Source organism: Calidris pugnax, unplaced genomic scaffold (assembly GCF_001431845.1).
Source record: "Calidris pugnax isolate Ruff unplaced genomic scaffold, ASM143184v1 scaffold89, whole genome shotgun sequence".
Lineage (NCBI taxonomy): Eukaryota > Metazoa > Chordata > Aves > Charadriiformes > Scolopacidae > Calidris > Calidris pugnax.
Window position 1 is genome coordinate 1,898,237 of NW_015090865.1, and position 11,316 is coordinate 1,909,552.

At 38.0% G+C, this 11,316-nt stretch overlaps 1 protein-coding gene across 1 annotated transcript in view; it reads left to right on the top strand.

The window, feature by feature from the left end:
• Positions 1-11,316, top strand: part of INPP5F (inositol polyphosphate-5-phosphatase F) — a 45,102-nt gene that overhangs the window by 19,094 nt on the left and 14,692 nt on the right. The window contains exons 3-8 of the mRNA XM_014945340.1: positions 2,671-2,807; positions 4,188-4,316; positions 4,824-4,991; positions 5,324-5,380; positions 6,269-6,467; positions 10,565-10,744. Coding sequence (XP_014800826.1) covers positions 2,671-2,807; positions 4,188-4,316; positions 4,824-4,991; positions 5,324-5,380; positions 6,269-6,467; positions 10,565-10,744 — 870 coding nt within the window. The remainder of the gene's footprint in view (positions 1-2,670; positions 2,808-4,187; positions 4,317-4,823; positions 4,992-5,323; positions 5,381-6,268; positions 6,468-10,564; positions 10,745-11,316) is intronic.

Here is an 11,316-nt window from a genome sequence, read left to right on the forward strand (position 1 = left end):
CAAAGAGTTTTGAAATGTACACCAAGATGACTTTGAGTGCACTTTTTAAAAAATGATAAAAGGAACAGAACTCACTTGCCTGTATTAAGCTCTTAAGTTCTCATTTACTGCTACTAGGGTTTGTTAATACAAGGTAAACTGAAGAGGAGCTTGAGATTTTTTTTCTTTCTTTTCCATTTTTCACTAAGGTCTATCTGGTAAGAAATGCTTTTACATAATACTGTTTTCCAATGGAATCTATTATTTCACTACAAAACTCACTTGCCTGTATTAAGCTCGTAAGTTCTCATTTACTGCTACTGGGGTTTGTTAATACAAGCTAAACTGAAGAGGAGCTTGAGATTTTTTTTTCTTTCTTTTCCATTTTTCACTAAGGTCTATCTGGTAAGAAATGCTTTTACATAATACTGTTTTCCAATGGAATCTATTATTTCACTGGAGCTTTAGAAGGTCTTCTTGTAGAAGTAAGTTGTGTGGGCCTCCTTCTGCAGGTGGGAATAGATGGGATTATAGGACTGCCCAGCAGAAATGTGTGTCTGTCTGGATGCCCTATTGTACTGCCCTTCCTGTTATGCTTAAATTGCCCTGGGTTTCCAGAGACTGTATTGCTTTTGCCTGCAGGAAAGCAATATAGAAAATGGTAGAGTTTCTTTTTAGATGAAGCGGTAGACATCTTCATCTGTTGCTGGTGGTTTTGGCAGCACTTCAGTTTCCCCATTTTAAAAGGATTTTCTTACCTATTTGTTGGTCTGCTCACTGTTGCATAGAATCTGTCCTGTTTTCCTCAGCTTCCCTTTTTTTTTATTTCCACCTTATCCCCATGGCTGGGGGGATGCTGGAGGCAAAGGTAGGTGTTCACCAAGTGGTGTTGCTGTACTTGCACAGAAAAGCTGTTCCAGCGCCTGCTCTCACTAAGGGATAACTTGGGATAACTGTCTTGCTGGTGTTTGCTGTTACTCTTGTCTGTTATCCTTTGACCAACAAGAATAGAACAGTTCACCTAGTTTTTAGGAGACTATGCTTACATCATGGCTTTGAGTAACCTGGTCCAACCTCAGAGCTGACCCCGCTTGAGCAAGGTGACATCCTGAGCTCTCACCTGACTTGTCTCTGATCCTGTAGAGATTATGATTCTGGTGCTGTGTTCAGGAAACAGTACAGGACTGCTTTTAGAAGATCACATACACTAACAAAGTGGTGCCTGAATTCATTCCCTTTCCTCTCCTCCCTATTTTGGGAGGCAGCCTTTGCTTCTCACAGTGCATTTGTAATTGAAGGCCTGTAATTGTTAAAGGTTTGTTAGTACCTAACATCAGCACATCTCTCTCCTAAACACAGTGATAAAGAATCAAAATAAGGAGGGGATTGTCATAATGCACAGCAGTCTATTTACAGTGTTTGTTCCTTTTCTTTAGAAGAAACTGCTACTTAAACATACCTGGTCAGATTTGGGCAGAAATGTTCAAGGCTTTTTAACTGCAATTATTGGAAAGATGCTTACAGTTTGGATAGACCTTTAATTCTATGCTAAAAGTATATTGGAAAATGTGGGAAACAACAATTTTGAGTGTCCTGTGAGTTGAAACACATTCTACTAGGTTTTTCGTAAGCATTCAGGGGATAACACAATACCTAGAAATTACTGAGCAAGGAAAGTGGACTTTGCATTAGCTACAAAGCCTCTAAATAGACTTTTTTTTTTCACCAAAGGTTGTGTATTGTATTTTAAGGCATAATACATGACACAGTCTACTGTCATAAGCATGGAAGCATATCTAACTCTAACATAGCAGGTTTTTAAAGTCTGTGTATGACCTCTTCAGTTAAACTCAGTTGCTTCTCAGTTGGGAGAAATGGTGTAAAAGTGTGTCTAAGACTTTGTGTACTTTTTCCATCTGCCTTGACAGAACTTTCACTTTTAGCTCAGTAGGATGCTGAGTCAACCAAGGGATTGAGATGTAGGAAGATAATGACCAGGCACTATTCAGCAGCCAGTGGGAATGTTTGTTCAGTTTCAGTCTTTGTAGTCTTGAAGCCATAATTGTGAATGCTGTAGATTGAATGTGGGTATGGAATGCACCTGTTGTTATTATTCTTGTTAACCTTTGGCTCATTTATTCTACACCACTTAGATGCATATATTTCAGGAATGATGTTGTGAACCTTTGCCTCATAAAGCAACTCATGTACATTTAATGTTTGCTCACCACATTTCTTAACTCGGGAATCTTGTAGCTGGTACCCATGTCTGTCTCATTTGCTGTTTTATACATGATAGGTGTGAAGAGAAAATCTTAGCTTGCTGTCTCTTGAGCTCAAACTATTTTTTTTTTTAAATTGTACTGCTATCAGTGACATTGGGTATGTGCATCATCCTAGAGATTGCCTAATTAGTATAGATGAAGCAGTGGTAACTTTAACTTTAATGGGTACGTCTATGAAGTTAATCACCTTATGATATTAGAGATGGAGTAAGTATTGTTTTTCAGTGGTTTTTTTTTTTATTGCTGTGCATAATAACAAAACATAGCAATAATGAATCAGTGTTCACTGGAGTCTTCTAGTCATACAGTTCCTGGCAGGGGTTTTACACTGGGGAGAAGCTTCTGGCAGACTAATCAAAGTAAATGCCTGACAGACAAATCAAAACATCTACTAATCTTTTTCCAGATTTACCGTGGTGGCTACTTCTAATTCGTCAGAAAGCATTGATTGGCAAACTTCCAGGAGACCATGAGGTTTGCAAAATAACAAAGATTGCAGTGATTCCACTTTCTGAAACAGAACCTCAGGATCTGGAATTAGAGGTATGACTATCTGTAATGAATTCTGACTTACTCCCTTCTGCTTCAATGAAATTTAAATGTGAAATATAATAGTTAAGCATATGCCTCTTATCTCCTTTTCCTGGGGTATGCAGACATTGAACATCTCGTATTTTTAAATACCTTTTTTGGTTAAGAGGTTTTTTTAAAAAAATCACAAGTTCTGGTAGGGAGGGAAATTACAATAAAATTATACCCGAATTTCATAAAGATCCTTGAAGATATCACACAAGAACAAGATTTTATTAGTGTAATTAAGCAACAGATTATTTGAGAACAGAAATGAATCTACTGGAAACATCTGAAGGGACAAAGCTGTAGACTTAAGACAGGAATCTTGTGTTTTGCTTTTAAGAAAAATAAACCTCTCCTGATTACCTCTTAATGACTAGGATGGTAAGACTTTCAGTAAGTCCTCGTAATCTAAGATGATGTGCACTGTGGTTAGACCACTGTGGGAGACCAGTTCTGGCTTTGGGTTTCTTTTTTCAGTGTATGTGTTGGGGGAATGCTGATGGGGACACAGGATGACTTGTGATAGTCTCTGTGGTGCCTGCAAACAGCATGAGAATCCTTCCCTAAAGAGTGAGAATGACATGGAAGCTCCAAAGCTTTGGTAGAACTCTAGGAGCATGAAGAGCTGCTTCAAAGTCTGGGCATTAGAACCTCACAGGATCTAATCCAGGATCTATCCCCTCACCTGGGATACAAGAATATGACTTGAAATCTAGATGTAAAACCTTCTTGCTCTTAGTTGTGTAGGCAGGAACATACCACACCCACTAGGTCCTTCTGTGCCTAGAAACCTGTACAAGAACTCTCCCACTTCAACTCGCTTCATCATGAGGTTATCCCCAAATATCTCTTAGAGCTTTCACGTGTGTGTACTTTGGGGGAAGAAGCTGTCATATCTCTGCCCTCTGAATCACGAGAGAGTAGATTTGTTTTTAATGGATGCTTCTGCTTCTGTCCTGCTTTGGGATCTTAATTCTGTAACTTGGCTTCAAGGAAAAGCCTTGCTTTAAATTTTGCAGAATTTTTTTCAAAAGAGAAAGGGAAAACAATACAAGTGAGTAATACTGATTTACACTGTATTTTGGGTGGGAAGTTGAGGTAGGTCTGGATACTCAAGTCATATCAAATTGAGGCAGATGTTCTCACAGTCCCAGGAGAAAATGACTTTTATAAAAAAGAGGGAGAGCAATGCTATAAATTGAAATACAGGGGGAACATACAGGTTTCGAAGTGTCTCCCCAAGGTTTATGGGCACTGCAGGCTTGCTTTTGTAGACTTAAATTAAAATTGTCTTGAACTTGTTAAAAAGTATTTAAGTATTTGCTTTAATTTGATATCATTATTTAGCTTTGTAAAAAGCACCATTTTGGGATAAACAAGCCAGAGAAGATTACGCAGTCCCCAGATGACACAAAATTTCTGCTGAAGACTCTTACTCAAATTAAATCAAATGTGTCTGCTCCAAATAAAAAGAAGGTAAAGTTTCCTACTGCTTTCTTGCTTTGTTTAAAAAAAATTACTTGATAATTCAAAGGTTGTGGTGGATGATCAAATGGAGTACTAAGACCTTAAAAGAGAACTGGTGAAAAACTGCACAATGTACAACTACTGTCTTGAAGTTTGATTTAATTTTTGATTATTTAACTGTTGCTCTTTTATGATTTTTAATTTTTTTATAGTATATAACTTTGGCAAAATTAAGAGTGCCGCCTTAGCAGGATTAACTTGTAGTGGGACTCTGAACTTAAAAAATTGCTCTACATAAGTATGTCTTACCGGGTAGAATTGGAGAAAAACTTTGATGCAGCATGATGCCTCTGAAGATGCTGGTCTTTGTGTTTACCTGTGATAGGAATTTTAAGATCCTGCTCTTCAATGAGAAAGTGTCTGTCCTACAAGGTTAGAAATGGCAAGTAGCAAATATGGCTGGAGTCTTTTCAATCAAAGGGGGAAAACATAAGAAAAAAATTACTTTTCTTTCAGATTAAAGAAAGCAAAGAAAAAGAGAAGCTGGAGAAAAGATTATTGGAGGAGTTATTCAAAATGTTCATGGATTCAGACTCCTTTTACTACAGCCTGACCTATGACCTAACAAATTCTGTGCAGAGGCAGAGTGCGTGTGAGAAAACTAACTTACCACTGTGGAGAAGAGTAAGTCTGTGTAGTTTGCTGCTTTTTGGTTTTTTTTTCTCCCTTTTGGGAGATGAGCTTTCCAATACTGTATGTGGTCAGCACTTGGCTGGTCATGTTTTGTGCTGGTACAATGTACAGCAACTGAAGATCGTGCCCTATAACCAGCTTCATTGCAAGGAAATGAAACAAATCTCCAGCTGCATGTCCTGAACTGAGCTGTTATATTCAAAAATAGGGAACACTAGACTTGTGTGTACAGGTGTAGTGAATAACACTGGTGTCTTTACCAAAGATATTGCCAAACCTTACTTAAAAAAAATTGCAAAAACTGCCCTTTTTGTTTTAAACAGGTTGATGATAGATTCTTTTGGAACAAGCACATGATTGAAGATCTCATCACCATTGATGTGAGTCTTGTTTCTAACAATGTATATTATGAGAACCATTCTGTAGTTTTAGTTGAAATGTTGACTTAAGGCTGCATAGAAGTTTACTTAAAAACCTGCTTGGCAGACAGCTCAGGGTTGGGGCTGTGCCTTCTGGAGCTGAGCAATTAGCATTACCTTTTTCCCCCAGCTGGCCTTTCAGCAGCCTTCTTGTTAGCCTCTTGCTAATTAATGCACATCAACTGAATTAAAATAATTACAGTAAAGCAATGCAGGATAACTTAATGTGTGATATGTTTGTGCTAATTTCTGAAGGTATAAAGCTTATGCTAGTATAGTTCGCTGAAAATAGGCTAACAACGTTGCACTTTAAAATGTTAAATTTGCCTACCTATACACTGTAATATGCTGTATGTCTATGTAGAGGAGGTAAAACTGCCTTAAAGCAGAAGCTAAATAATAAATTATCAATATTTGCTGCTCTATCTGAACTGACTATCTTTGTTTTTGACATGAGAAGTTTTTATTATGTTTACCTTAAGCTTTTGTTATGTTTAAACATAAGATACAACCTTGTAGGAAACTCCCTAAGGGTAAAAGATGCTTTTAAATATTGAAGGGTTCTCTTCTATCCCTAGATAGCTGGGAGTAGAGGAGGGTTTTTTGCCTTAATTCAGCTTGCTTCATCTCTACAGAAAAATGTTGTTGCTTTCTCTTTCTTCCTCCTGATTTAAAAGCCCAAGGACTAATGGAGGATAAATGCTGGTATCTCTTACAGAAATAAGACAGAGTTATGGGAAAAATTTCTTAAAACATGAAAAGCAACTGTTTATAAGCATGAGAAATGGCAGAAATAATTGTAGGTAATATAGAACCAGCAAGAAGTTACATGTGTTTTGTAACCTTTAGAATGCTGAAGTGGACTTCTGGATTATACCCATCATACAAGGATTTGTGCAAATTGAAGAGCTTGTCGTGAACTATAACGAATCTTCTGATGATGATAAGAGCAGTCCTGAAACTCCTCCTCAGGAATCAACTTGTGTAGATGATGTTCATCCAACGTTTCTGGTGGCACTTATTTCACGCCGGAGTCGGCACAGAGCTGGTAGGCAAATGTAGTTCAAGGCATCGGGGTTGTTCCTGAGTACTGATATGGGACATAAAACTTGGAAGAGGACTGTGTTGTCCAGCAGGTGGTCAGCTCTTGTCAAAGTACGTGCCACAGCCATTCCTGCTTACAGGAGAAAAGGGAAGGCTGTAGGGCATGCAGCACTGCAGAGCAGTTACTAAGTGAACTTCACTAATCTCCTTTTGGGCACTGAATGTCTCCTTGGAGGTCACAGTCCTGGAATAAAGTTACATCTTTGCAAAGAACACCTTGATTAGGACCTTGTGGACAGCTCTGTCCTAACACAATGTTCTCATTGTGGGTGGGAGTTAAAAGTATATTGGAAAATGTGGGAAACAACAATTTTGAGTGTCCTGTGAGTTGAAACACATTCTACTAGGTTTTTCGTAAGCATTCAGGGGATAACACAATACCTAGAAATTACTGAGCAAGGAAAGTGGACTTTGCATTAGCTACAAAGCCTCTAAATAGACTTTTTTTTTTCACCAAAGGTTGTGTATTGTATTTTAAGGCATAATACATGACACAGTCTACTGTCATAAGCATGGAAGCATATCTAACTCTAACATAGCAGGTTTTTAAAGTCTGTGTATGACCTCTTCAGTTAAACTCAGTTGCTTCTCAGTTGGGAGAAATGGTGTAAAAGTGTGTCTAAGACTTTGTGTACTTTTTCCATCTGCCTTGACAGAACTTTCACTTTTAGCTCAGTAGGATGCTGAGTCAACCAAGGGATTGAGATGTAGGAAGATAATGACCAGGCACTATTCAGCAGCCAGTGGGAATGTTTGTTCTGTTTCAGTCTCTTTGTAGTCTTGAAGCCATAATTGTGAATGCTGTAGATTAATGTGGGTATGGAATGCACCTGTTGTTATTATTCTTGTTAACCTTTGGCTCATTTATTCTACACCACTTAGATGCATATATTTCAGGAATCTTTCTTGCTTTGTTTAAAAAAAATTACTTGATAATTCAAAGGTTGTGGTGGATGATCATTTTCTTGCTTTGTTTAAAAAAAATTGATAATTCAAAGGTTGTGGTGGATGATCAAATGGAGTACTAAGACCTTAAAAGAGAACTGGTGAAAAACTGCACAATGTACAACTACTGTCTTGAAGTTTGATTTAATTTTTGATTATTTAACTGTTGCTCTTTTATGATTTTTAATTTTTTTATAGTATATAACTTTGGCAAAATTAAGAGTGCCGCCTTAGCAGGATTAACTTGTAGTGGGACTCTGAACTTAAAAAATTGCTCTACATAAGTATGTCTTACCGGGTAGAATTGGAGAAAAACTTTGATGCAGCATGATGCCTCTGAAGATGCTGGTCTTTGTGTTTACCTGTGATAGGAATTTTAAGATCCTGCTCTTCAATGAGAAAGTGTCTGTCCTACAAGGTTAGAAATGGCAAGTAGCAAATATGGCTGGAGTCTTTTCAATCAAAGGGGGAAAACATAAGAAAAAAATTACTTTTCTTTCAGATTAAAGAAAGCAAAGAAAAAGAGAAGCTGGAGAAAAGATTATTGGAGGAGTTATTCAAAATGTTCATGGATTCAGACTCCTTTTACTACAGCCTGACCTATGACCTAACAAATTCTGTGCAGAGGCAGAGTGCGTGTGAGAAAACTAACTTACCACTGTGGAGAAGAGTAAGTCTGTGTAGTTTGCTGCTTTTTGGTTTTTTTTTCTCCCTTTTGGGAGATGAGCTTTCCAATACTGTATGTGGTCAGCACTTGGCTGGTCATGTTTTGTGCTGGTACAATGTACAGCAACTGAAGATCGTGCCCTATAACCAGCTTCATTGCAAGGAAATGAAACAAATCTCCAGCTGCATGTCCTGAACTGAGCTGTTATATTCAAAAATAGGGAACACTAGACTTGTGTGTACAGGTGTAGTGAATAACACTGGTGTCTTTACCAAAGATATTGCCAAACCTTACTTAAAAAAAATTGCAAAAACTGCCCTTTTTGTTTTAAACAGGTTGATGATAGATTCTTTTGGAACAAGCACATGATTGAAGATCTCATCACCATTGATGTGAGTCTTGTTTCTAACAATGTATATTATGAGAACCATTCTGTAGTTTTAGTTGAAATGTTGACTTAAGGCTGCATAGAAGTTTACTTAAAAACCTGCTTGGCAGACAGCTCAGGGTTGGGGCTGTGCCTTCTGGAGCTGAGCAATTAGCATTACCTTTTTCCCCCAGCTGGCCTTTCAGCAGCCTTCTTGTTAGCCTCTTGCTAATTAATGCACATCAACTGAATTAAAATAATTACAGTAAAGCAATGCAGGATAACTTAATGTGTGATATGTTTGTGCTAATTTCTGAAGGTATAAAGCTTATGCTACAGTAGGTCCTGTTCAATTCGAAGCCTTTTCAGTCTATCAGCTGTGCCTAGCCCCCTTTCCTACACACTTAGGTTTTTAACATCAAAAAAACCAAAAGAAAAAGACAAAAACTGGTGAGCTTACCCTGATATGGGACTGGCCTTTGTACCACAGCTCACTTAAATGCATTTAGTTCAGTTCCCAGGAAAATTATATTTAGAACAACTCAGAGTAAATACTTGAGGGTTTCAGGGTAGTATCTAGTTTTCAGTATGCCTTATTTATACTAAATTGTTTTATAGATACAGAAACTGAATAGCAGAGGGCAAATTGCTTATTGATTCCCTCTTACTATTAATGACACTCTGCTCATCTGATAGCTAGTCCAGAGCGTAAACTGAGTAGAACTTTTTCCCTTAACACAAAAAGATTGCTTCAGTAAATTGAAGCAATGTTTTGAAGAATAATTGCAGAATTGTGTTTAATTCATTCTGTAATACATAATTTTAGCTAAGAGTTAGAAATGTTTTCTTTTTTGAGATGTTGTAGTTTAAAAAACCCAAGCCCCTCAAAAACAGAGAAAACACTGATTTAAAAGCTTAATATGCTTCTGTGTTAAATACACTGGTTCTTTATTTGTCAGGCTGCTTGTTTATGATTTAAAAAAACCAAAACAAAAACCCAACAAACAAACCCCATTGCACTAAATTATCAACATGTCTGAGAACTTCAGGAAAGGCACCCTGAGCTAAAGGAAGACAGCTTAGAGAGTAAGAGCCTAGTGTCTATAAAAGTTGAGATATCAAAAGTAAGGGAGTGGAAGCTTCCTGTGCAGTGACTTAGTTTGGTGTAACAGCTGCTATTGGTGGCAGGACATAAGTAAAGGGTGTCTGAAAGGTCCCTGTGACAGGTATTTTACACTCCTTTCTCCTTCTCTCCTCTCTCTTCCCTTCTCTCCTGTAGTCCTTAGCTAGTGCTGTTGGGATTCAGCTCAAAAGTTTGGTCTAGTGCTAATTCAGGACGTGGAACAGAGTTGTTCTGATTCTGTGGAACTGAATTTCCATGCTTTAACCCATGGCTTTGAATCGTTCTCCAACCTTTTTAATCCTTCCCCATCCCTTGCTACCACCTGCATCCTTTCAGCAATAGTGGTGTACTGTCCTTTGAGTAAAGGATGTGCAAGCACTTACCTGTTCTGTTTAATGATGAGATAAGGAGTAGCTGGGCAAAAAACTGTAATCAGGAGAGCAGTATCTGTTCTTAATGTGCAAAATTAGTTAGAGGTTGAAATGAGGTGGGGGAGTCCTTCTGTTCTGTGAAACATGCAAATCTTCTTGGGCTGCTTGTGGAACCTCTTACTGTAAGAGGCGGAACATCTGTCAGTAAAAGTGGCCTTTTAGGTTCATGGAAAATACTGAGCACTAAAGCAAAACTTTCTGCTAAACTTGTCAGAGCAGGAAATAATGGATCCTTTAGGGTGGGAAAGGTACATCTGTGACTTCACAGTGCCAGCTGACTGCTTTGCCCTGTCAACTTATTTCCTGCTTCTTGTAGTAAATCAGTTAATAAACTTTATCCATATAGTCAACACAACTTCTGGGGATTAGGCTGGGATAGGAATCATTTTACCATTGATCATGGATTCTGTGTAGACCTATTTGTGTTACTGTTGTCAAAAACAGTAAGAAAAGTTATTAATGTTTAAGATGTACTTAAATATGAATTGATCATTCTTATTCCTCCTAGGAATGCGGTATAAGCGAAGAGGTGTTGATAAAAATGGAAATGTGGCAAATTATGTTGAGACAGAGCAACTGATTCATGTTCATAATCATACTCTTTCATTTATACAAACGAGGGGCTCTGTGCCTGTTTTCTGGAGCCAAGTTGGATATAGATACAACCCACGGCCCCGACTGGACAAGAGTAAGTATTTGGGTGGAATTCCTAAAGATCAGAGTTCCCTTAGAAACAGGTTCATTGGGGTGTTGTTTTACCACCAGTCTTCTAGTGGCACTTTCTAAAAGCCAGGAATAACAGTAATGACTTGACTCCAATTAACTCCTACTCTAATTGCAACTATGCAGAGCTCTGACTTCTTGTCTGTGGTAAGTAAATACCATGAATTTCAATATTTAATGAGGTACCTGTTTTATGTCTAGTCTTACTTGCTACAGTGTTTTCTGGATTGGGAAGGGAGATAATTTGGCTCTTTATTTTGAGAACCTTAGTAGAAACTTTTCTTGGAAGGAAGATAGTATCTTCATGATCTTGTATAATCGGCCTAATCAGACTCCTGCTGGATTGGGTTGACTGACATCCTGCATCCTAAGTAGGTACTTCTGTGAGTCCAGCGTATGTGTTGGATTCACATTCTCCTCTGGCATTAGCAGGTCTTGTCTTCTGTTACAGGACACTATTTTTTAGGGCTGAAAATAAAAGAAATCTGCTCTTTCAGAGGGGGCTGTGATGTTGGAAAGTTAAAGGACTTCCCCCCC